The 27,719-nt window shown below is 39.6% G+C and overlaps 1 protein-coding gene across 1 annotated transcript in view; it reads left to right on the top strand.

Moving 5' to 3' along the window:
• Nucleotides 1-23,148: 23,148 nt before the first annotated feature.
• LOC309673112 (mucin-5B) overlaps nt 23,149-27,719 on the top strand; it is a gene marked incomplete at both ends in the record, with an annotated part of 46,672 nt that continues 42,101 nt past the window's right edge. Inside the window, 3 exons of the mRNA XM_082484826.1 lie at nt 23,149-23,230; nt 24,913-25,168; nt 26,622-26,736. Of these exons, the coding sequence (XP_082340952.1) occupies nt 23,149-23,230; nt 24,913-25,168; nt 26,622-26,736 (453 nt within the window). The remainder of the gene's footprint in view (nt 23,231-24,912; nt 25,169-26,621; nt 26,737-27,719) is intronic.

The raw sequence follows: 27,719 nt of genomic DNA, 5'->3' as shown, positions 1-27,719 counted from the left end.
CTAACTTTTAGATAGCTGAAACTAAAAAAGGTTACTAGCTTGACTTTTATAAGTAATGATTTTCACTTTGCAGCTCTCAGTAGTCCTAGCTCATCTTGCAAGCCTTGATGGTGCTGACTTCTGGACTTCCTTCCCATTTTCAGAGTTATGGTGGGGAAAAATATATCAATAAACTTATGGCATTTTAAAACTTTGAAAAGATATTCAGGCATAACTGTTGTCAGTGTGACTGCTTCTTAAGGTTTTCTCTCTCTTCCTCCTCCCCTTCTTTTTCCAAACACAGCCAGGTGAGTCATGGTGGCTCTGTGAGTGCATTAATGCAACATGTGTAGAAGACAATATTATCCAGGTGGTTCCCATAATCTGTAATCCACCTCCTAAACCTACATGTACCAATGGGCTTTCTCCAGTGCAAGTCATTGATAAGGATGGATGCTGTTGGCACTGGGAGTGTGATTGTGAGTATATATTTTGTTGAATATTTCATCTCCTGTGGGAAAAATAGTGTCAAGAGCAGCAATATTTATCAGGGGACAAGTATTGCACAAGGCTGTGACCCTCAGACTTCTCGTGTTCCTCTGTTTGGAGTGCTTCATTGATTCTTTTTACCTAATTGGGGGCTTTTATTTAATTTGCCATCATAACTATTGTGTTAGTAAAATAAATTGGTCTCCCAAGGCAGGATTTAACTGTCCAGATGCAGACCTCTATAGGGTAGAAGCCTACATGTAAGTTATTTGTTGAGATTATTGGTAAAGGTGTATCTAGGGTGCAGTTAATCCTATTCTCAGTTGTCTATCAGAAATAAGTCAGATAAACTGTGTCCTGAAAGTGCCTGTTTTTCTCTATTATTGATGAGTTATAGATAATGAGCTCATCTGTTGACATATACACTTTAAACATAGAAATGCTTAAAGTTAGATGAGATGAATTCTACACCTACAGATTTGGGTTGTAGTTTGATCTGATTCTGTATGTGCCATAAGAAGCTAACCTAAAAGTATGTTTTTGTAGGTTACTGCACTGGTTGGGGAGACCCACATTACATGACTTTTGATGGACTGTACTACAGCTATCAAGGGAATTGTACGTACGTCCTTGTGGAAGAGATTAATAAGAAAGTTGACAACTTTGGTGTCTACATTGACAACTACCATTGTGACACACGGGATGTAGTCTCCTGTCCTCGAACACTCATTGTGAGACACGAGACTCAGGAAGTGCGCATAGCAACAGTCAAACCAAATACTCTACAAGTAGAGGTATTGGAGAATATTACCTTTGATTTCTTGATTAAAATATTAATGCAGCACCAACCTGCTAATTATATTCATGATGTTAGGAAAAAATAGTAAAAAGGAATATGTGGTTTAGACTTAATATCAGTTTGGATTATAAAATAGAACTGCTTTGAAGGACCGCTTTTTTGACTCTGAATATGGGGAAAAATTTCTACTAGTTCTTCTTGTTTTTATCTCAAAAATTTGCTGTGGCTTATCTCTCCTAAATACACAAACACGGAGAAATTGGTAAGAGTTAGGAATATAAAATAAATTCAATTTTAATGAATATTAATGTAACAAAGGAAAAGAATAAATGTTGAATGGGAGGACACAATGTAAATTACACATAGCAATAAAGTACTGGGCTTAAGCATTTTTAAAAAGTACCATTGCTAGTGATTGGTGTCACCTTTTCATTTATCAGAATAGGGGCTCTTATGTGTTTATTTAATTGACAGACATGATGCTCCAGCTTTGGGGCTTCAAAACTGGGTGAGAAGTGTTTAGTTTAAGGCTTTGGTGGGTTTGTTTAGTTTATTTTTGTACATTACTCTGTGGGAATATTACAAGTTAGGTTGCAGCATATTGTTGAAAATTTGCAACATTTAGACATCTTTTTTCTCCAAAGCAAGGAAATCTACCATTGCTGAGTAAAAGTAGCAGTGTTAGTTCCATACGTATATCATGGCTACTGTATTTAAATAAATAATATAAATTTTAGCTTATTTCTTTTATTTAATTTTCCTACAAGCATGTTCACTTTATGACAAGACAGTTAAAATTCTGTGCACTAAGAATTTAGGAGAATTTTATATTGCGCTTTCACGGGGTGTCCTCAATACCATAGTCACTCTAATAAATCTGTCAAGTGTTAGAATTTAGCTGGTTTAAACTCTGAATTTTAGCCTAGTTTGTCAGTGGCCGATATGTCTTTTCTTTGGCTCAGAAAAGAAAAGTTCGGCTTTCCAGTAACATAAAAGGAAACACAGGGACACTTGTTACAAACTAAAAGTACGTTATTTGCCTTTACATTCTATCTCCAATGCAAAATAAAGAACAGTCAGTTGTTTTCTAAAGTCAAATTGAATATATGTCTTTTTTTTGTTTTCTTTTATTTAATAGGTGACAGTAAACAAACAGGCAGTGGCTTTGCCTTATAAAAAATTTGGCTTGAGCATCTATGAGTCAGGCATAAATCGTGTAGTGGAAATTCCTGAGCTGAAAATGAATGTGACCTACAACGGCTTGTCCTTTTCTATCAGAATGCCCTACAGCCTGTTTGGCAACAACACTCATGGGCAGTGTGGTAAGTCTTACTCTTGTATTTTTTGTACTCTCAGAAAAACACAAACAGGTAAATGACAGCCTTGCCACAAAGATGAATGGAATTTGGTAACAAATTGTGAGTGAATTCTTTTTCCCCTTACCAATTTTAGGTATTTGCAATAACAACACAGCAGACGATTGCATGTTGCCAGATGGAAACATTGCAGAAAACTGTGAAACCATGGCAGATCACTGGCAAGTTGTTGATCCTTCCAAACCACAGTGCTCTCCAGGCCTAAATCCTACAAAAGCACCAAGCACGACCCCAATGCAGCCTTGCAAAGAATCTTCCATCTGCGAGCTTCTTTTGGGAAGGTAGACATTCCTCTGGGGTTTACAACCCTTGGGTCTTCAAATTAAGTGGCAATTTTAGGGTCCATTTCTTCATAAAAAGTGTTTCTAACTATTGCTCCGTTTTTTGTAGCTTTGTGGGTTGCTTCTGTTCTTTTTACTGTTTCTAGATGTCATTCTTTGCTGATAGTTTGCTTCCAATCCTCTGGCTGATACATCAACCTTTCTTGATGTTTTCACATTCTTTTGTGCTCTCTGCACCCCACTGTCCTATGCTCTTGCCTTTTCTCACACTCACTTAGCAGAAAACAGAGTCCAACTGAAAACAGAGATCTTAATTTTTAGAACATTGTGTCAGAATTAAAAAAAAAAAATCTAACAAAATCTCTTCAGGAAAGTAGTTCATGGTTACACTCGATAATATTCATGTAGCTCCTGGACAGAAAATGTTGGTGCCTGAGTGTTTTGTAAGTAAGTGGAAAATACTTTAAGATATATTGAAAGGTTACAATCTAGCTAGGTGTTCTTAGTAAAAATCTCTCAGTAATAGTCCTTGTTCACATCTCCTTAAGCACCACTGTTGCCACATTATAACGTTAAGCACATTGAAGAATTCATGGATTATGCAGTAACTAATAACGATAAATGTTTCTGTTTCTAGTGTGTTTCAGCCGTGCCATGAATTTGTCCATCCTGAAAAGTACTATGCAGCCTGCGTTTTTGATAGTTGTGTAGCTCCCAACTTAGGCCTGGAATGCTCAAGTCTGCAGATCTATGCTGCTACCTGTGCTGATCAAAGTGTATGCATTGACTGGAGAAGTCATACCAATGGTGCTTGCTGTAAGTATTCGGCCATTTATCTTAAGCTGTTAGGTAATCTTACATGGTACAGTTTCGGCAATAATGTCCTAACAGTAAGTCATATTACTTTCTGAGCAATGAAGACACCAATAAATCACACCAGCTGCTTTCCGTAATTTTACAGGTAACGTTTTTAACAATGGAAATGACAAATGAGCCTGCAAAAATATACATCTATTGACTGTGCCAGAAACATCTGTATCAGTTTTCTATTTTTGTGTACGTTTTTGTACACGGGCAGTTTTGTGTTTTGCATACATCAGCAGATCAGTTTGTATTTAGTGACATATGCAATCACAGAATCACAGAATGGTCAGGGTTAGAACAGACCTCTGGAGATCATCTAGTCCAACCCCCCTGCCAGAGCAGGTTCGCCTACAGCAGGTTGCACAGGACAGCATCCAAGCAGGTTTTGAATGTCTCCAGGGTCAGGGACTCAACAACCTCGCTGGGCAGCCTGTTCACCTGTAGTAAGAAGATGACAGAGATTAGGAATACACTCCTCTTTGAGAACTTGTGCAAAAGAGACTGAAATTATGCAAAAAAAAAAAAAAAAGTAATCAAGATGTAGACTCTTGGCTTTATCTCCTTAAAGTATGGTGTTATATCTCTATGGCTAAATTGCATAAGATAATTCCATTCAGAGACATGAGTCTGCTATCTGTTTGTTTTTTTTTTTCTCTTTGCTTCTCAAGATTGTCAATGATACATAGGAAAATGAGTAGTTAGTGTTCCATTTCTTGGCATAAGGTCATGGGGCTTTTATATGATATTGTTACTGAGCTCTTCCTCCTTTTTATTTTCCCATTCCAGCTTACGAATGCCCTTCAGATAAAGAATACAGAGCATGTGGTCCTATTAAAGAGATAACCTGCAAATCAAGGTAAATAATTCATTCACTGTTAGTTATAGCTCATACAACTGTTTTGTCATATCTAATGCATAGATGAATGAGGGAAATCAACCTCCTGTCATGTCTTAAATTGACTGTCAAATTTGGTAGCACTGTAGTCTTGATCATAAATCTGGGTGCCTGAACTGTTTATGATGTTTGGTTATACCAAACATGAACACTGACAATTCCCAAATTGCAGATGTGCAGATCACTTGTCATTCTGTCTTCAGTGAAAGGTTATTTGGCATAATGTTCCTCTGCGTGCCTATGACAGTAATGGTGTTTCTCTGAACATTTTTTCTCGTGCAGTCAACAAAATGAAACTTCAACTAAACAGGTGGAAGGCTGTTTCTGTCCTAATGGAACAATGCTGTATGACTCTGGTGTGGATGTCTGTGTGAAAACTTGTGGTGAGTTTTACTGCTTCACTTAGGTGCATGTTTATTTCCACTTTGTTGTTTTCTTCTCATGTATGCAACATAGATCTGACTGTATTCAGTACTCATACAGGTACTTGTATAGTAGAGATGTCTACTGTTATATGAATGGTAATGGAAATCTATTTTGATATTTTCACAGGCTGTGTTGGAGTGGATAAGATACCAAGAGAGGTATGCTGCCATATGTTTTGTATTTCAAGTAGAGGCTGGGGGTGGGGAGAGGAGAGTGGTCTCCACTGGTGAAGTCTTATTCTGTGGTCTCCCAACTTTTCATTTCTGTTTTTACTTCTGTTCTTTTTAATTCATAACCATGCAATCACTCACTTTATTTTCTTTAATGACAGTTTGGGGAAAGGTTTACAGTAGACTGTCAAGACTGTATTTGCCTGGAAGGTGGAAATGGCATTGTATGTGAGCCTCATGAGTGTCCCAAACAAAATAAGACCACTTGTGATGGAGAAGGCTTCTATGAGGTCAATGAAGTCAATTCTGAAGACTCCTGCTGCCCCATCGTCACCTGCAGTGAGTTTATACTTTTGTTTCCAGTCTTTCTATACCTTTCAGGAATAGAAAGGAAAACAGAACTGATTTAGCACCAGAGACCTGCAGCGAGGAGTCACAAAATAGTATCTTTCCTCATGCTTTTTAAAAATCAGCTTGTGCAGTGTTAAAATATGTTTTAATATTGCAATGACTCAGCATAACTGAATTTACAATTATGGGACATAACTGAATCTATAGTTCTTGCGTTCACAACTATACTTTATTCAAGTAAAATGCAGATAGACTATGGAATTCTATGTGGATTTTCATTTTGTGTCAGTCGACTGCAACATTGGAGAGAGTAACAGTTGTCCACTACTTGTCTGCAAAGATAACTTGGTAATTACATAGAAAATGTTTCATAAACTAGTGCAGTTCCCCAATCCAGTGCCTGGATTCACTCAGAAAAATGTGTTCTGTTTCTTGAATCTGTTTCTTTGAAGATGATCTGGACAGTTACTGAACAATGGAGTCTATCCTAAATGCTTTGATAGGTGCCTCTTTCTAGTAGCCATGATTTAGTGTACTTTCTGGCTTTAATCCCTTTTTTTTTTTTTTTTTTTTTATAGAATGCAATACAAGCTTGTGCACAGCTAAAGCCCCCAAGTGTACACTGGGATTTGAAATTCATTCTTATATTCCCAGTGGTCAGTGCTGTCCTGTGTACCAGTGTGGTAAGTGCCTTGGAAATATAATACAATTATTAGCATTATATATTAAATAATTTATCATCATACTGAGTAAGACTATGCAATAGCCTACTGAAAGAGGTAATAAACACAGTCAGATTCTACAAATTGGTTACTAATAACATTGGTTGCTACTGCTATGGTTATGACAAACAACTAAGAAATCGGATATAGCTCAGGTGGCTCAAGTTCAGTTTTCCTGGTTGTAAGTACATGTAAGAACAGCTGCAGAATTAACTGGGACAGTGATTTCAGCTTAATCTAGCAAAACGTCCCTGTAAGCATGCCCAATAGAAGATAGCTTTACAAAGTCTGCTTTGTTCTTGGTAATTGAAACAAGGAACTACTTGTGCCTGTTAAGAGGACATTCTTGGCTATGAACTGGACTGTATATATTGGGCCAAACCTTCCTCCCTTTTTGCACATGCAGTATTTGTTCTTATATTTTATATATGCCATGTCTGTTTTGAGAAATGGGGAACAACCAATGTATTTGACCATATGCATTGTGATTTATTGTGGAAGAAATGAATTTGACTACAGTGGGGTGAAGACCATTTTTTTTTCCCCTCTATGTAACCACCTAACTCCTTGCTTGTTAACAGTTCCCAAGAGGGTTTGCGTACATCAGAATGCTGAGTTCTTGGTAAGTTCCTCTTTCAACAGTCTTCTGAAAATGTTTAAAAGACCATTTAGTATACTTTATCAGAATTTCTATGAGGTTTTTTATCTAGTACAATCAATATTTTAGAAATTTTCAAATTCCTGTCAGTATTTCATCAATTTCACAAAGCCTAAATCTTTTCTGAAAAGGTTGCTGTGCATGAAAGAGACTGAAGAGTTGTTTGTATGTCAGTATCAGAGAGAGATTTGGGTTTAGAGTTAAGTGTGTATGCATTTTAAAAAGTCAGTCCACATTTACTGTCAGCACATTGTTGCCATTTTAAAACTCTGCTTTCAAAAATGAAAATATTTGTAAATAAGTATTATTCTAAACAGACTTAGATTCCTAATAAATTCTGTTGAGTCTAGTAATTGTTATTGCAGCTATTTGTATTACATCTTTCCTTTTAACATCTGAGTTTATCATTGCTATACAGGACTTCAATAAAGAAACGTGTTAAATGTAATTCAATACTTAAAACGTTGTCTTCAAAAATGGCTTGCTAAATAGCTGTCCAATAGTGTTTATGATTGTTTCCTTTTCCATTGCTTGGTTTATGGATTTTTTTGAAATTAAATGTTTGTCATACTTCTCATATCTCATTAATATATGAACCTTTTTTTTCTTAAAAATTATAGCCCAATGCATCAGTCTTTGTTGATAAATGCCAGAATTGTTTCTGCACTAATGAAGTTAATGTCAGCACTCAATTGAATATCATCTCATGTGAACGTGTTCCATGCAACACATATTGTAAACCAGTAAGTAACAAACTTAAAACAAACCAAATAAATCCCAACACACACTTGTGTGTGAAAAGCAGTTTGATTAATGAGTGGTGTAAGCAAAGGACAGGGAACAGAAATCCAGAGTCCAACTCCAGTGTGGATACCAGCTATCCTTGAGCAATCTATTGCACAAAGCTTGACTGTGTAACTTACAGTATTCAGTTCACATTGGGAGGATTAGCTGGGGAATTCCTGTAGAGCACTTAATGGAGCGATATTTAATTTTTAGGCATTTTTGTTGTAATGCTTTAGTTTATTCCATCTATAGCCTGCTTTTATTACCTGTCTTCCATCGGGTTGGGATACAGAAAGGCACAGAAACGCACAAATCTAGAGTGCACTTCAAAGCACAATCAATTAATGGGATAGTATGTTTTCAGTTATTTCTAAAAAAAAAACATCTATCACAGTGCTTTAGTTTTTAATTAATTTTAATTTCTAGGGATATGAACTTCAACCAGTGAAAGGTGAATGTTGTGGAAGATGTGTGCAGACTAAGTGTGTTATACATACAGCAGACAATTCTGAGCTCATATTGAGTGTAAGTATGCTCTACATCTTACATCTCTACTAAATTTATAAAGTTCCCTCTTTGAGAGAGGGAACATCTTGTCAGAGGTCAGTGTAAATTTGCACCTGAAAGATCAGAGGCTCACCTAAAGCAAAGCCTATCTACAATTTTTTGGCCTGAAGGAAGGACTCATGAAATCAAATTTTCTGGAAGACTCTTTTTGGAATGACAAATCCAGTACCATTGGAAGGGTTTTTCTTGTGATGTCTGGAAGCTTGGGCTTTTCTCTATTATTTGATTTTTGTGTACTGCAAAACACTAGTAAAGCCTGCAAATGAAATTATTTTATTGCCCCTATAGGGTGAAAATTTAGGATTGTTCTTAATTACCATGTAACAGTTTTGCTTACCCTAGGCAAAATCCATTGGCATGGATGATTTTGTTAATAACTCTAATATACTCCACATACCTCAGAGGGATTTTTCTTTTCCAAGGGAAATCCCATGTAAAACTGAAGAGTCTCTCGACGTATGGCATACTGCAATGCATGTACCCAATATCTGTATCTAAAACGGCTGTTAACCTGAAAATAATTGTCTGGGAAACAAGAGGAATGTCATTGCCAGAGGACAGGAAAATTTCTGTCCGAGATCTCTTCAGCTTTCCTTACTACATTTTGTATTTTTCTTGCAGCCTGGAGAGTTTAAAAATGATCTTTCCAACAACTGCACCATTTATAGCTGTGCAAATATCCACAATCAACTTATCTCTTCCACATCTGAGATTACCTGCCCAGCATTCAATGAGGAGAGCTGCAAACCTGTAAGTAAATATGGAAAACTTACCCTCTATTCAATGCTTAGATTACTTCAGCTTAATTCAGCCACCTAACTAGAAACAGGAGTAAAATTAAGCTCTGATGATCTTTCACCAAAGTTTCTCAGTCCCAACGGCAAAAGTTTCTGCTGCATTCATGCACAGACCTATGGAGTATATAAAATAAGATACCTGGGTGAGAGTTCAAGGCTTATAACTGGCAGCTGCCTCTCAGTAGCCAAAACACTGGTCAGCGCTGAGATACAAAGTCCTCACTGACTGCTTTGGGCAGGGTCCTGTCTGAACAGGAATGGTACAGAAACACAAGCTGTTCAGTCACTAGGCTGCCAGTAACACCGTGCATACTCCCCATTCAAATATAGAAGTCTCTGAGAAAACATTTTTTTGGAATTGTTTCTGAGGAAAAATTGCATGATGTTAACTATGGACTTCCTTCAAAGCATTATCTTTATTTCTAAAATCCTTTGTAAATTGGTAGATTTCAAGTCCGGAAGAGACCATTATCTTTGTTTATTCAGATCAATGCTAGAGTTTTCACGGGTTATTTCCAGCCTTTGAGGAACTGGTCTCCTCAGTTATTAGTCTAAAAGCCTCTTTAATACAGGGAAAGAAAATAATATTGTTTTTCCTGTTTCTTTGTTCTTTTAGGGAACTATTACATTCTTACCTAATGGTTGTTGCAAAACCTGTAAGTATGCAAGTGTACTTGAATCAACAATACACAGAATGAATTTTCTTCTTAAATCAACCCACTTTCCAGACATAGAGGCGTATATGTTTGTTTTTAAATAGATACTTTTATATTTATGTTTGTTATTCCAAGCATTCACTGTCCCATCTCTCTGGGAAGGTTTAAGCTGAAGCAGAAAGACCACTTAAAACAATTCTTTGAGTGCACTAGTGAAGCCCAGAGAGTGATGAACTGTAAGGAACTTCTGGAGCTGTTTCACTGAACGTACTCTGTGATCTTTCCTTAAAGGTGCACCTCTGGATAGTCCCACACCATGCTCTGTCCGTGAAAGAAAAGACTTTATCACCTATAGGGGCTGCCGTTCTATGGACAGAGTTGTCATGACTGAATGTGAAGGAACATGCGGAACTTTCTCGCTGTAAGTAAACTGATTGGACAATGAGATTTGAATTCTGCTGGCACTGAGCTTGTTTATATAAAAGGAACAATAAATAGGTAGACTACAGAATGGTAGAAGACCTGAAACTATCAGGTCCCCAAATCACAGGCACAAAATGATGAAATCTGTGAATGAACAGATGATTTGTCCTAATACAAAGCAGAAAAGTGTACTAAATTGCCTTGGGATTCAGCCAGCTATGATAAGGTCTGTTCATCCATTTAGAGCTGGCTTGTCTGTCATTTGTATCGGATCAGCTTGGCTAGAAATCACAGAAGAACATGGATTATTTCCTGTAGTGGGAACGAGCCCAGAGAGCAACCAGACCTGATACTCATAAGCTGAAAAGCTGCTTCCCAATAATCAACATCTAAAATGAAATACAAATACATTTTTTAAAGGAAGATTCAAACATGCACAGTTTTTATACAGTAAAGAAATTAAAACAAATGCTTTAGGGATGGTATTAGTAAGGTAGATTCACTGTACGTTTTTCTCTGAAATGAGAGAATCTACAAGAAAATGGCTGTAAGAAAGTGGCTAGTAGGACACCTGGTAGTGAGCTATTAAAACACTGGAAAAACATAATTCTAGCTCCCCAAAGAAACTGTCGTTTTCTGCCTATCGCAGAACATGCCACAGGGCACCTTATATGGAAAAAATCTGATCATTAGTCTCAGACTGAACCCCAATTAGCCAGTGGGTTTATTAGTATTTTGAAATACCTTATCATCTTTAAGTCTTGCTGTGGTTGCCTCTGCACACAAATAAAAGAAAAAGATGGTTCTTCACACACTTTATAGCTTGATATTTACAGATACTGCAGGTTAGGAATGGTGTTTGGGAAGCTGATGAACACAAGGCTGCAAAAAACACTTGGCTGTGAGATAGGAACAGAAAGAGCCGCTGCTTCCTCTTCCTGTTAACACTGCCTGGCTTCGGATACGTACATTGATTCATGTGATGCAATTGCAGCCCTCGTAGCCAAGTGATTGATGTGATGTCATCGTAGATGGCACTGTAGCCACCTGTCTATGCAGTTTTCTTATTCAGGTCAGGGCTTTGTCTGCCCTTAATTGTTGATCTGGTGTATTTAACATTCATAAGTGCTGGAATGATGAGAGGAATCTAAGGAAGATGAGTTCCTAGAACTCACTGGGCTTTTTTTACTAGGACTTTGATACTAATTGTTTTACCAGAAAAAAAAAAAACTCAGCAAACGCAAAGAATTTTAAAAACATATTGTTATAACCACTGCCCTGTCAGATGAGCTTAGCACTTTCATTAGCCGCAACTGTGGCTCTTCTGTGTGTTTTTCCAAACTTATCACGGGAGTTCTGTACCTGATTTCACCCTCTCCTCTGTACACTGCCTTCAGGCACAGAGTAATGTTGCCATTTTCCATGTTAACAGATACTCTGCTGAGGCTAATTCTATGGAGCACAGCTGTTCCTGCTGCAGGGAATCAAGGACTTCTGTGAGGAAAGTGGAACTGAAATGCCCCACTGGGCATTCAATTTCACATAACTATATATATGTGGAAAGCTGCAGCTGTCAAGATACTGAATGCAGCAGCTCCCAATCCAGTGAGTCACTGAGTACAGAAGAAAATGACAAGGCGACAACTCTGAACCATATCAAGAGGGCCATCAGTTTAACATCAAAATGAAGTGGAAAAAACCTAGCAGCATTCAACTAAAAGGGCTATGCACCGTTTTGATCTTCCTTGACTAATTTTGAACTTCTCTCTTCCCACTTACTGTACCCTGTTCTCTGATGATTGTTAACACTGCTCTATTTATTTGTGCACAAAATAAGAACACAAATTTGTATTCTTCTAAGTGCACAGCCTTTTGAGTCCTTTAATAATCAACTTATTTTCTCTGTTTGATTAAAAACACATTGCAAAAAACATGGGTTTTGTAGTTATTCATGTTCTGTCTTGATGAGCCTGAGTTTTAAAAGAGAAGAAAAGTTTGTTTCCAACTTACAGGAAGTCAGCTGACATATTTCCTAATTTTTTTTTTATTATTTATTTTTGTTTCCTAAAAACGGAAGTGTCAGAAATATCCAGAAATATCTGAAGGACCCAATGTGTAAGGTGGGGCAGAAGTTCATGTTGTCTGCCAGAACAAAGCCAAAGATGAATAATGCATCATGAAGTCATGCAGATGACTCAGGGAAACTCCTAGTTCAGCACCAGACCCCTTTTGAGCAGGGCTGTGTATGTTAGAACTGTTTCAGTTCATCACAATTATGTATTTTCACTAAGAAAATAGTCCCTCAGCTATGAGAATATGAAGTTCATTTACAGTGCTTGAGGGATGTATATTTAGTACGATAGCAAGAGGTCTCCAAATTCCAATGTTTTCAAAACAGATGCCTGTCTCTGAACTAGTAATTGTAGGCTTCATCTACAGGAAATGGAGAGAAACAGCATTTTTCAATATTCATTTTTCACACAACAAAGGACATATCCAAAGGAGGTTAGCTGAATTGCATTCTAAAGTGCCTGTTTATCTGATCTTACTGTAAGGGGAGCTGAAGGAGATTAGTTGAGAGATGGTCACATCTCTTGAATCATCTGAAGTACAATGAGGGTAATCGACACCTTGTGTTGTGTGTGAAAAATGCTTTTGATATTATTTTGTCTCTGTTAATGAACACTAATTGTGCTTTACCCTTCTGAGAACAAGTAACTGCTTAAGCCACAGCCAACCTGAATACAGACTTCTTTGCTACGCAAAGAATTGGGGGCACCATTTTGGGCTACTACAAGCCTTGCCAAATATGTTGCTGCTTAGCATGCAGATACTGGTAGGAATGCACAGAAAAATGAAACTCCAGAAGTTTTGCATCATTAGAATACTATGATTAGAGAGATAATTTCTGGGGAGGGGGAGACATAACTGATCTAAGAAGAAGGGGGTTTTGTCAGTTTACCAAGCAAGCTCCAGAACTAATGAAGTGGGTTTTTTGCTTTAGTATGGGTTTCTAAGGATTTCTATCTCTAGGTTCACTGTGAGATGTGACTGAGACTTTTCTCCTGGACCATTTACAAGGTCACTCTCCCCTGTGGATTCTTTGTTTAATAATTTCTGTGCTGACACTACAGCCATACTTTTCTTTGAGTCGTTTGCAAAAAAAACCCCACTTTTCTCAAAATTTGTTGACATTTAGCTGTCTTTGACATCTTAATTTTTGCAGTTATATTTAGCTGAAGTCAGCAAATAGCTTCTGGAGACAAACAGATACAAGGTGTGATTAAATCTGCCTTGCTTCCTATGAAAAAGAGAGAAAATATTCCACTGAAGATTAAAATCTCTCTTGCTTCATTTTTTTCGTTTGTTCTGTAGTTTGCAAGGGCTCTTTCTGTCCCTTCTAATGATGGGCAAACTACTAAATAAGGAAGGTAAAAGATCCTGTATAAAAGTCAGTAAGGCTGCAGATCTTGGCTTCGCCACTGCAGGGCAGTCTATGGCTAAGAATGTAAAATGACTTCAGCCACAAAAAAGCAAGCTCCCTCCAAAAAGTATCAAGTAGAGGGTTTTACCTCTGAGAAGAGTCAATGCTGGTATTTTCCCACAGACACTTGTATCCTTTTAGTAAGCACTGAAAAAAATTATCCTGACAGGAATTTACATGCATGCCAGGATGGTGTTCCTTACAGTGGTCTGAATTATAGCAGCCATTTCAGTTTTGGTGCTGGGTCAGTGCTGCTTATACGCAGGCTCCCAAGCAGGCGCTCTCAGAGAATTCTTATTTACAGGTGCTTGGCAGTTCCAGGTCAAACTGTACGTGTCAAACTTCCACCCCTTTCTGCACTCTTAGTGACCTTAGAACTTTGCAGGTCAGTTCGCACCTGTTTTTCCATTGGAACTGGATGACAAAATTGAACAGATTCATGTATTTCCAGCAGAGAAATCCACAAATAGTCTTTTGAAAGGAAAGAAACTTTAAATGTGTACTCCTGCAAAGAGAGTAGTAGTGGCAGTGAGCAACACTTTTGCTCCTTCCCACAACCCTCTTTGAAGTAAATGGAGACCTGTCCTATCTGATTCCATGGAGCATTTTGTTTCTTAAGCAAGAGCTATTGGGTCTGCAGGTCACAAGCAGAGATTCATCTGGAAAACCCAGGGGACAATCGAAAGAAATCTCTCACAAGGCAACGTCAGCCCTTTAGGGGCTCAGAGGAGCCTTCTGATCCAATTGTCTCCAGGCAGGACCTACTGCAAGGGGCACTGACAGCTTCATAGAAAACATTGGTGCTAGAAGGGAATGGACTTGACTCCTTCTGTCCTCCAAGAATGACCCCGTTCTCCAGAAATGTCCTTGTCTTCTGGAGTGTAGCAAGAAGGGAGCAGTAGCAAGAGCCCCAGCAGAGTTCAGCTGTGTGGCAGAGTGGCTAAACCACTGTCATGTCTCCATGCCTGAGTCCTGTATTCATCTCCTCTTAGACTTTAGAGTCCCACTTTCATTGGTGACAAAGACTTTCTTTTTGGTTTGTTGCTTTTGCTTCATCTCCAGTTACTTAGCGGTTTTACTTTTGCCTTGAAAAAGGAGGAAGCCTTCTTGGGAGGCAAGTGGGACTTCTAGCCACACAACCTTTGAAGGTACCAAAAGTCAGGGTCTTAGCTTTTGGTCTCCAAGAGCTGCTTGGTTTGGCCTCACTTTGTCATATTGTCCCTAAGCAAGAGATGAGCAGAGTTCTAAGCATGGGGTTTGAACATGTCCCTGAGACCCTCAAAGAAGTGCTTGAACCTGCTTGGACATTCTGGTGAACAAAAAACAAAACAAATCATGGCTTTATTGCTGCTTTCCCTAAGAGAAGAAAGGGTAGATACAGGCAGGCTGAAATTCCCAAGTACAGGTTGAAGCTGGGATTTACCTGTGGAGCATGAGACTCTTAATTTCAGGGTCGGGGATTCGAGCCCCAAGTTGGGTGCCAACTTATTACTAAAACAACTGAGGCCAGCTAACTTTGTTAGCGTTGGAGGGTCGGAAGCAGAAAAGTGTAGAGGGGTCCCACTTGCCTGGACGAGCGGATAGGACAGGTGACACAAAACTGACCAACAGGGTATTCCATCCCATCTGCATCATGCTCAATATAAAAGCTGAGGGTTCAAAGGGTCAGCCCTCTTTCTTCAATGGCCAGCGTCTGAGGAGGACTCTGTCTGTTCATCTGCCTTTGATCCCAAACCTGAATCCAGATCTGGAATCCAGTTTCCATCTGTCACTGAGTACATTCTGGGACTTTCCCAGTGCCAGCCGGTGGTGTGATTGTCATCCTGGGAGCTTGATATGGTTTTGTATATGTTTCATTATTTTCTTTTTAGTTTATTATTAATATTTAATTCAAGTAGTTTAGTTCCTTCTGAACTTGTAAGTATCTCTCTCCCTCCTCTGCCTCTCTCTTTGAAGAGGGGTAAGAGGGAGCATCTGTCGCTCGCCCAATGGCCAGTTTGGCCTAAACCACAACATATGATTATTGCCTTGGTTCCCCGAGGCTGTGATTTTGAGTCCTCACCTCAGGTTCAGGGTCTTCAAAGGCAGCTGGAAGCTCAAGCAAATCCTTCCCAGGCAGCCGCAGTCTCACAGGACAGAGCTAGCTGTAGGAGACCACTGCCAAATGCTGAAGCAAACCTGAGTGGGTTGGCTGCAGCTCAGGGAGGGTGCTGTTGCCAAAAAAGTAAAAAGCACTGCAGCAGAGAGCCTCCAGCACAGCTCTTGACACTTTTGGCCACTCTAATAAGCAAAAATAAAAAGCTCATTGTCTTATTGCATGTGTCCATTTGGGGGGACACACACACAAGTATTCCCTCAGATGCACCCTGAACCTTCCTTATGGGTAGGTTGCATGCTTCCCTAGAAGCAAGGTGTTTGTGACGTGCATCTTAACTGTGGAATTACATAGGTTTAATTCCCAGTCTTCTCCAAGGCAGTTTGAAACTCAGAAAATTTCTTCCTGATTTCCTGAAAGTGCAGTGGAAACTCAGTGTTGTTCATATGACTCTACAGTAATACAGTGACAACATTCATCTGGAGTTAAAAAAGAGTTCTCAGGAGATTTGCTGATAAAGTGAGCACAATTGTTCTATGAACCATTACTGGACAAATGTTTTGAAAACACCAGGGGCAGAAAGGAAAATGCTTGTTAGCAATATGGAAAAATCACTGCTACTATCTGAGGTGTGGCAAATGGGATTCAGAAGGAGGGGAAAAAGCCACATGCAAATCAAGAAGAACCCTCCCCAAAATGATACAAGGTAGGGATTTTTGATCTAATAACTACCTTGTTTAGTGATGTAACTATGTGTTATGACATTATCATTATGTGCTGTAGGAGAGGAAGGGTAAGATAAAATTTTCAGTATGTTTACTGTTGGACTGTACTTTGCTAAACCACGTTTCACTGAACTAAGCACATACAACTCTGCACATAAGCCCTAATGAAAGGACTTCAGCAAAGGCGAAGCCCTAAGTAAATAATCATGTAGTTACTGTGCTTGTTATACACTGTTTGAACTTGTGTAGCAAAGCAAATTCAGATACTGTGAAAAGAGGCAGAAATAGACTGACAAACTCTAAGGTCACAGGAAAGAAGATTTTTGTGAACTTTAGGTCCCACAAAAACTGAAATACATTTAAATAACTGTAACATGGATATACACTTTCTGAAATGTCATTACTCAGAAAAAGCTTTGAGGAGTCGGGGTATTTTAAGGCAGAACAAGGTCTTTGAATTAAGCAGTCCTCTTCTTAGGCCAATTTTCCTAAACTAACTCAATCTTTTCAGACTACCACAAACAACTGTATTCTTAACTGGCAACATACCAGACTAACTTCCAACCAGGCCACGTAAGCCATATTCCTATCACTTATGTAGAAAATCCTGTAAAGTTTTTTTCAGCATCACCCATTTAAAATCTGGTATGTTCAAACTGAACTTCCTTTAATGTTCCAGTTTTTCAGCATTGGTATGCAAGATTCTTGAATTCCTTTCACAAACTTGTCTTGTAGAACAGTAGAAAACACCACTGTATTTTTTTCCTCAAGACTTTGAGAAAACTCACCAAACATAGTAGAACTCATAATGTATTTTGACATTGCTTCAGTGCAACAACTTCCGTCTCAGAACGTCTTCCTGTTGCATCGTGGTTTAAAGACAGGAAACACTTTATGTTACCTTTTTCTGTGCTTTTGTTATGCCTCTCCACATTTGACATAGAAATGTGTTCTCCCAACTGCCATTGAGCTTCCTTAGTTACAGGAAATCACAGATCTTCCGGTGACAAGCAATTAATCTTACAAAGAGGGGCTTGGGAGAATCATTCTGGAAATTTGTTCCTGGTCATATTATATGCTATATTTGACGGGTGAAAACCTTCTCGTTTGCTTTGAAGGCTAAATAGAAGGCTAGTTATGAAAGCCTAATTGAGTTAGTCACACAAATGCTGGTCTTTGCACATAGAAGATACTGCCAGACCATACCAAGGCTGTTAATCTCAATATGACCTAATGATAAAAGAAGCATCACGGATTTTCAAACTGTGCAAAGTTTAGCATGTATGTGGGGAGCAAGGTGGAGAAGAAACCTCGAATACTAAGTGAAGCAACATACCTACAACTACCCTATTTGGCAGAAATCTAGTAGAGTATGGCGGAGCTGGGGTTGAGAAGGAGCACCTTTGCTTCATGCAGCTCTCTTTTAAGCAGTAACAAAAGGTAACAGGAACTGTAATCAAGCAACACGGCTTTACACGGTGCCTGTGACCTGACACAGCAGTGAAATTTCAATAGCCTGTCCATTTGGACTAGTGTAGCTGAGCACTTCTTGCACTTTGTTTGCAGCATCTATGGGAGCTGTATGTTCATTTTTCTCCTTAAAAGCACAGGGACCCTAAGATAGAATTTAAAAGAAAATTGGTATTCAGCCACCTACAAAACTACTTTGGTTTTAATGGCTACAGCATTCAAGGCGAGGCAAGCCTCGAAACTTGGATGACATAGAGAAGTTAGGTGCTAACTGCAAAATATCATGGTTCATGTTGGAAGGATCACAATCTCATGAGTCCAGTAGAAATGCTCTGACAGAATTTTAGATGATGTCCTAAATAGGGACATAGTGTGAGTCCAATTTAGGAAAAAAAAACAGGCCAAGTTTCCTTAGCTTCTCACCTCAACCTATTCTCTGCCCCATCTCTGCCTTTCTAGGTATGTAATTTCATGTAGTTTCAGGGTTATACAAACTTCAGTATTAAGTATGCAGTGGCCTCTTCTGAGTTGTCTTGGCATACATGAAATAAGAAATTGCTTTTTAATGAAGAGGTGGAATCTGCTCTAGCCTGAAACCCATAAAGCAATCATTCTTAAGGCAGAAAGTTCATATCCTTCCCCACATGGGGCCCTGGGTTCCCTTTGTTCTGTTACTCCATATTTTTCACCAGGAAGGCTGTTTAAAGAAAAATCTTTCAAGTAGAAAAAGCTCAAGGACCCAACCTCCTGATTCTATGCAGGGAGTCTTTGTTACGTGAGGAAGTGCCAATAGGTCAATGAGACCTGTGTGCATGAACACCAATCACCTGTGTCATTACTCCTTTTATGTGGATTTTGAAAAATCTACATCTTCTTAAAAAACCAAACCAAACCAAACCAACCCAAAACAAAACAGAAAAGAGCAACCAAACTGATTCCTTGCAAACAGAAGTAACTAATGCTCTTGATTAGTTCAGAAGTCAAGGAACCCTATGGTAAGATGGGAGGTTAAAGAGCTTTATGTTCATTCTAAGGAAAAATGTAAGAAAACACCCAACCATCTCCTATCAAAATGTAAATACTGAAGGCATTCTTCATGTATTTTAATTGACAATTAATGACAGAGATCCATTCCCTGCTTTTTCTCCACCTGTTACAGATCACCTTATACTTACTGCCAGCTGTTTCAGACTGTGTGATGGATGCAAACCTGATGGATCAAATAAATCTCTGATGTGAATTTCCTAAATTCTATGGGATTATACCAAGGATAAAAATATGATCCATGTTGTTCTTGAATTCTGGCAACTTAGAATGTGCAAAATAGTGTTGTAGCCATCAATTATGCAAAATATTTTGCCAAATTCACTTCAGATGTTTTTATCATGTGGATTATCAGCACAAGAAGGCTTCACACCAACTGCAAGTTAATTGTTTTCCAAGCTAACATTACCTTGTTAATGAAGTACCCGGTATTTGTCTAGAGTTATTATCTAGGTAGTACTTGTAAAATACTATTTTATAGTGAATTCACATTTTAAGAAGCGGTACCAGCTTTGCCTGAAATGAACCGGATTTCCAGGCTGAACCCCTTCAGGGCTTGGATTGACCCAGGGTGGTGTGTTACAAAAGTCTTGGTAGCCTTCATGTTTTACAGTACATATGGGATCACCTTTTGACAGTGGGGTATGATACAAATGCAACTGCCAAGCTTCAGTGCGGTAGCTGGCTATGAATGGCATTAATCCACCAGATGCCCCCAATTTGAGTGCCTCTTTACCAAGTCTGTTTCAAAAAATATGAGATGTGAGTCACTGGTGTATTACATTAGCTTCATGACAGCTTATCTCCAGTGAGTCAGTGGTGATAAAGAAGCTGAGTTAATATTTACCTATTGTATTTACTAAAATCACATACCCTTTAATGGCAAATGATCCATGAAATGGGCTGTAAAGGGGCCAAGAGGAATTGTTCTTTTTGCTAGTACAGCTGCAGCAGAGTGAAGGCCTCTTAAGCCGCAGGGCCCAATAAAGGGAAGAATTATTAATCCCAGTATGTCACTGCAGGGGGAATTGTCATAGCTTGCGTGCCTGCAATAGCAATGATTCAGTGGTAAGTGATCAACATGTTCACAAGCTCCCTGTCAGTCTGAATTTCCTTCTGAAAAGCTACCATGTATTTCTTCTGGAAACCTCAGTGTTGCCACATGAATATAAAAACTTCATTTGAATCCAAATATCCTTCCCCTGTCAGTAGCCCTGAAATCACTGCAGGGGATTGAAGCATCGAGTGATTTCTAAGGAGTCTAGCCAGCAGTGTCTGTGGAGAAGCCAGAAGCAGCAGGTCTGGTTAGTCACTGACAGGAACTCTGCTCCCCAAGAAATGGGAAAAGAATGGCAAAAATGACAGAGCAGACAAGCAGAGGTAAGAAAATGGCTAGGTACAGAGCAACAGGACTGGGTTTCCTGTTTCTCAGAGTAGCAAGAGATGTACTCTTGCTCTTCTCAGGGGAGGATCCAGGTGACTGACAATACTTTCTCTGCTGAGTGGAGCATAAGTGGAGGGTGGTTCAATGAATTATTTCTTTTATTCTGTCAGTTCCTTGGACACAGTTTGAACATATGCTGTTCACATTCTTCCCAGGCCCCTAAGTGCTAAGTGGGGCTTGCAGGGGGGAGATCATGCCTTAGCTCATCCCTCCTGCCCACCCTGGCATGCCCCTGAACCACCCCACATGTAGAAGATAGAGGGCTGAGAGTTGCAGTGGACAGCCTCACCATGTCTTTGCTACCTAAGGACTACTACAACCTGAATGGTATCTTTAGCAAGTAGTTTGTATGTGGTTCCTGCTACTTTTGCACTGCCTACTGGGAAAAAAAGGCCTTTTTTTCTAGGGTAAGGAATCATAGTCCTAGAATATTGTTCTTCTTTCTGCTTTCATACCAATATGAATGAAACAGGTGCCTCGATTGCCTGGGTGGAAATGGGAAAGGAAGAGGACCATAATTAAAAAAAAAGATTGACTGTCTCAGCAGAGTTCTGCATTTGGATTTTGACACTAGCTTTGATTTTTAGTTTTAATAGGGTTTTTAGTTTTAATAGGGTTCAGCTTTCCATCTTTACCCTCGACTAAACTCTTTGTCAGTGCCTGTGGTATACTGACCTATGTGCTTTTTCTCCTGGGCTTCACAGCCCTTCCCCACACCTGCCATTAACATTGTTCTGTGGCCTGAACAAGAACTCAGTCTGAAAGTTACCATGCTGAATTTGGGTGTTACTATTGCACTGTATTCGATTTCAGATGATTCTCATATCTGCAATGTCATAGTCTCATGGTTCGGTTTATCTACTAAATATTTTGCTGGTTTACTTTGTAACTATTTGGGTGGAGATCAGCAGGGAAGATGCATTGTGATTAAAAGGAAAAGCAGCTGAAACCTATTACTTTCACCACTGGTGCCGTAAAGCCTGTCAGTTCTGTATTCCAGCCAAAATGGCAAGGCTTCAAGAACAGACTTTACCTTCCAGTAGTGCCCTGCCTCAAGTGCGACTGACAATGGAATTAATGGGGCACGGACAGTGGGAAAGGGGTAACATGAACTCATGTTTCATGTACTGCACAATGCTCTTGCCTGCTAGTGCAGGATTTTCTAAAGAGCAATAACAGCAGCAAATCTTCATCTGGCAGACCTTTGCACCTGCAGCGTTGCAAGCCACTTGGTAAGCAGCTCATAACTGTGTAGGGGGAGCAGCTGAAAGAAGCAGTGGGCCAGCTTTAGGACAGTTAACTTTGTAAATGCTGGAAGGTTTGGTAAATCAGTGAGCAAGACGCAGTTCTCAAGGACCAGCTTACTGTCTGCCAGCCAGATAAAAGGGCATGCGTATTTCCCAGTACGTGCATGGACAGACTCAACGTGAGGACTTGCAACAAGGGTGAAACCTAAGTCCACTTTAAACTGTATTTGTGCCCACTTGCTACTGGCAATCGTTCTGTCATTAGTGTATTCCCAAAGGGGCATGGGCCAGTTGAAAGAGCAGGGATGTCTGCTACCCGTGTTTGATTTGCAGGGACTCTGCGAGAGGCTTCCTCTGTGTCTAAAGCAGTTCCCCCACAGCACAGATAAGGTGAAGAAATGCCAGGTCAGCTTGTGCCAACAGAGCAAGTAAATCTCTAAAAGAGACCCTAAAATTACTGATATCAAACATCTGTGCTGGGTATCTAAGAACTCTCCTACAGTGAAACATAGATCAGCTCACGGCTGAGGCCGCTGGATTTTTCTATGGGTAGGTGATAGGGTATTAAAGCACTCCGAGAGCACCAAGGGACCCTTTTCCCGCAGCGTAATTTAGGATGTGAAGGAATGGATTGTGGTCTATATTTTGGTGGGGCTTGGGCTGCCTTATGCTGTTTGGAGAAACCACCACCTCTGTGTGCATAAAGAATAAATTAACTTCCCATGTCTGACTGGTGCAATTAAATCCCATTTGTGCAGTAGAGGTGAGAAGTTTGCACTTTGTGGACTAATGTCATTCCTCGTCTGTTGAAGCAGTAAATCTCTGGTCTTTTTTGTAAGATGTTTTGGATACACTTCTTAAAGGACATTGCTGTCTTGCCAAAAGTTTTTACTCTAAATAAACCATACGTTATGCTTGGCCTAACAATATTTTTTGCTCTAACATTTACAAGTTGTCATCAAGCTAAGAGAGGCAACAAATACTTTTTCTTGAGGTGGGGGACTGTGCTGACGTGCAAACCAGAGAAAAGCTCTGAAAAGGGGCAATGATTGCTTGTTACTGCTCAGATGTTATGAAAAAGAAAAACTATTCTTGCCAAAGAAAAAGCAACACTGTAGGTGTGGGTGGTGGGGAAAAAAAAAAGGGAAAAAGAAGAGGACAGCTGGCTGTCTCCACATAAAGCAAGAGAGAACTGGATACCTGTCTTGTCTGAAAGGCAGGAGGTTGCTGGGTGCTAAACATGAACCACTGAAAGAAAATCGAATGAAGCTCCACCTTTCAGGGACCCTGCCATCAATGTTTTGTTCTCTTGCCAGATTCCTGGACTATAAAAATCTGCCTATAAGCCAAGAAAAAAACACTTCCCTGGAAGGATTTTCAAGTTACTGCTTCATGGCAAGATGGAAATAAAAAAGGGGAGGTCATTTTGGATCTTCTGCCTAATTTGGAGTTGTTGCAAAGGCAAAGAACCAGTTCAGATAGGTAAGAAAAAAAAATCTAATTCTCAGATTATTTGCTCACATATTGCTCTATGTAGGTGACAAATAGAGTTGTCAAATGAAAATGTGCAACATATAGCTGTAGGTGTGCCAGATACTGTTTAACATCGTACATTTTCATCCTTAATGTCAACCATTTAAGTATTTTACTTTTTTTTTTTCTTTCACTACTAGGTAGTTTATCAACTGCTTTATGTCCTAAGTGACTAATCTTAAAGAGGACACCCTCTGGATGCATCATAAAAAAAAATGGTGACACCCTTTTCAACACATTTCACATATATTTTTTATAAAAGAAGTATGTAACCATAATGCCTGCTAGGCTTGATTGATCAGTATGAAATACTGCATTAGGAGCAGTCACATTTTTTTGTGGTCTGCTGCACTGTTACTTCCAGGTTTGGTTTTGAGCGTCTTACACTTTTCCAAGTTGTTTAATACACAAACAATTGGTGTGACAGTTATTGCTGTCTTAGTTATTCTGGCAACTCCACTTCCAAGAATAGCCAAACTTTCTCATTTCCCCTCCTTATTGTGTAAAGTGCTAAATAAATTACCCCACTCCAGTGCTGTGAATGTCTGTGGCAAATTACAGTCCCTTTAAAAAGCTGTTTCTGTAAGGACTTTTTGGCACTTGAGTTTGTGTTGCACATTTCTATCATCAAGACCTGCATTTTTCATTTTTCCCCTGCTGGTTCTTTGGTAGGAATATTTAATAGTATTTTAGAGTGCATTGAATACCTTAATGACTGATTTTGATTTGAACTGTGATGGATGTTGCTATGTTGATTTTCCTAAATGTGCTACATAAACCACACCAAAAAAAATTGTCCATTTTCATTTGTCATTCTTTCAGATGGGTCTAGAAGAGGTGTTAAAAGCATTTTGTAATAAGCATATCTTATTCAAGGTGATTCACATTGGCTTTGTGCAGCTCAGTGGTATGAAAACTACTTTCAGAAGTGATGTCTTATATGCAGTGAAAGTATGTATCAGTACCTTTGATAGAGGTACAACTCAGAGGTCCAAGACATAGTTTTGGTTGAGATGAGAAACAAGTAGCTCTGAGCCGACTGCTGAAGCTGGTGGCAGCCTCAACTGCCGAGATCAGCAGCTACCATTTTGCTGTAGAGTCATGCCACCTGTGAGAACTCCTGACTTAAGACTTTGGACCAAAGTATTGCCTGTGTTAAGAAACAGGATTTCAAAAGTAGAAATGAGATTTAAGCAGCCAGGGTGAGATTCCCCTCACTTCACTTTAGGTATCTACAGTGTAACTGTATCTACAGTGTAAATGCTGAGGGGTGCCATCTACATTGGCATGCTCAGCAACCTTTAAAAACAATGGAAAGAAACATGCAGTCTTGGAGCATCTTCTTCCTAGGTAGATATGTAAGGTAGGGAAGCTGAACTTCTGCTTCTCATTGTTAACTTCAAAGGAGCCTGGGCTCATGTATTCACAACACATCTTTGGCATGGACTTCAAAGGTTCAGTGAGATGAAACTTCTTCCCACAAGATAGTATCTTCCAGGGGTTAACATTTTTGCCTTTGAAAATCTCTCCTTTAATGTTTTTCAACAACAACAACAACAACAACCAAAAAAAAACAAAGCACCTCATGTGGGGTGAATTTCTAAGCTCCCCTCCTATGACTCTTTCTTTAGTCCAGGTCTCTACTGTTAGTAGGAGTGAATGTGCCACCTGGGGCAATTTCCACTTTCATACATTTGACCATGTTAAGTTCACTTTTCCCGGAACCTGCACATATGTCTTCGCTTCGCACTGCAATGACAGCTACCAGGACTTTAACATCCAAATCAGGCGCAGTGACAGGAATAGCTTCCTGATTTACTTCACTGTCACCATTGATGGAGTGATCTTGGAGGTGAAGGAGACAGGCATCACAGTGAACGGCAACAAGTGAGTAAAGACCATACTGTTGTTTCCTTGTGCAGCAGTGTTATTGCTATGTATTAGCAACAGGTGGTCTGTCTAGAAAGTTGTCCTATTCTCTAGAGGTGCAAATGGTTGTGTACCGTATCTTCATAGCACTTTGAACTGGATGTCACGGAGACCCCACCTATAGTGGTGGAAGAGGCAAGAAGCATGTAAACTACATCTCCCAGGGATCAACACCAACATGTTAAGCAAAAGGCAATGTGTATGTTATAAAACCAGAAGGTGTAGGTTTCCTTAATGTTGCTTTGATTTGGGAGGGAGGGGTGGAGGGAAGGAGATAAAATCAACACGTTATGTATAGAAGGTTTTGATTTTGTAGAAACTTTATATTTTTTTTTGCAAAACGTTATTTCTGTGGTACTAACCCTACTGTTCATGCTGCTGTTCAGGAACAGATGGTCCTTTAGAAAAAGTTTTCTGTTTCCAGAAAGATTACTCTAGAAAATTGCACTGCTTTGCAGATCACAGCTTTCCTTGGGGTCTTCTTGCACAAAAGACAGAAGGTTCAGAGGTCAAAATCCACGCCTTTAATTCCAATCTGAAATGAACCAGAAAGCAAACTGCAAACAGAAGAGTAAAAGTAAAGTCATATGCAACTGTAGATGAAAGTTGGGCATAATTTTAAGTGCAGCCCTCATGAGAAGTACGGTGACCTGCCCCCAGCATATAGGTATGAAGGCCCAAGGCAAGCTTTGACTCTGGGAAAAACTCACAATCTTGTTGGAGAGAAAATTGCAAGCATATGGGCTGTCTTCTCTTGACAGCCTTCTAGAAGCAACCAAATATAGAATAGCATCACTCACTTGTAATTATAGTTAGCAAAGCCCAGATGTATCTTCTAAATCAAAGGGGCAAGAAATCTCATATATTTTAGCCGTTTTCTGATTTTCTAAGTTTTTCAGGCTCTGAAAAAATGAACAGTAATTGTCTTGGTGAGATGAAAAAGTAATGTAGGTCTGAGTGACGTCAGTACATGAGTAACAGAACAGACCTCTTTTCATACCTCTGCGAATCCCAGATGTCAAGGTTAGCTTGGAAGGATGATGAGAACCAGCAGTATCCTCATGTGGAGGACTATTTTCTCAGTATTGTGATCTTGCTCCTTATAACCTTTTGGGTTAGGTCTTCAGGATGTGTAAACAAACAGAGCTTCATCCATATCAGTCAAGTGGCTAATGCCGTATTGACACATTCATGACCAAAATACATTGTGTTGTGGATTAAGATTGGGAAAAGGTCACGTACCTAAGATCACTGGACAAGGTGATGTAATTTAATGCATTTTGTGGATGAAAAGAATGTCCCCATGGCCTATTTAGCTCCTTTTGACTCTAGTTTTTCTTCCTATATCTCTGAGAGTATTTGATGAGTCTTTTTTTTCAATGCAATCTGTTTTGTTCCCTCCAATTTCCAGGATCCCTATGCCTTTCAGCTTGAAGAGCATCCTGATTGAGGACACCTGTGCTTACTTCCAAGTCACTTCCAAGCTGGGCCTGACACTCAAGTGGAACTGGGCTGACACTCTCCTAGTATGAACAGCCAGTTAGTTGTTTTTCTCTTGGTGAACCTCATCAATGATGAAAAGCAGAGCTGGATGCAGGCACCGTGTTGATATAAGAGATTGTGGGGGAGAGGTATCACTATATCCATAAACTAACAGGGACATACCAAACTAGGTAATAATTTCATGGGGCAGGGGCACGGATTCACAACTCCCAGGCATTCCTAGCTAATATTATATGACAAAAGGTGCCACTCTTAACCCTGGAGGTAGCAGCTCTGTACATATCTGCTTCCTCCATGGGCCAGTGGCAGCAGCACAGCTAGTCCCTCCAGCACTGACTTGTTAGTTACCCTCTGTCTTGACACAAATCTTGTCTGGGAAACGAATCTGTGCGGCCAGTTCGGACCTCGGCCTCTCTCATTCCAAAGCCTTGCCATGCAGGAGTTCCCCTTTACACATTCACTCCAAAATATCCTCTTCTGCAACAGTGTATTATTAACGCTTTTGGGTGTGAACACTTATCCTCCACAATCAGGTCTGAGATTAAATAAATGAAAGTTGTTTGTCATGTTTTGCAGTTCAGAGACAGAGAGAGGATAGAAGGTGAATAGAGAGAAAAAAAATCAGGAAGCAATCGAGTGGTATTCAAATTCTGATTTAATGAAGTATTTGCTTCCCCCCTTCCTCTGTGCTGTTATTAACCTGACGTATTACAGGCACCACCTGTAGAGTGGACCCAATTTTAGGGTTACACAGTTGTATGAAAAGCAATGCCTTTTTTTTGTGGACCTGAGTGACGCCAGGTGTACCCTCCAAGCATGTAGGCGTGATTAGGTGCAATACTTCTATCTAGCAAGGCAATAGCGTGCTAGCTTGACTCTATTGCCCCTGAATCCAGGCAGAACAAGGTACTCTGGACAGACCCACCCCTAGAAATGCTATGAAGTCTTCCATTTAGCCTATGGACTAGAAAGAGCCTTAGAGACAGCTAAAACCTGACCAGAAGCT

This window comes from Vanellus vanellus (assembly GCF_965231255.1).
Source record: "Vanellus vanellus genome assembly, chromosome: 6".
Classification (NCBI taxonomy): domain Eukaryota; kingdom Metazoa; phylum Chordata; class Aves; order Charadriiformes; family Charadriidae; genus Vanellus; species Vanellus vanellus.
Note: the sequence above shows the minus strand (reverse complement) of the source record. Positions and strands in the feature narration are given on the sequence as shown.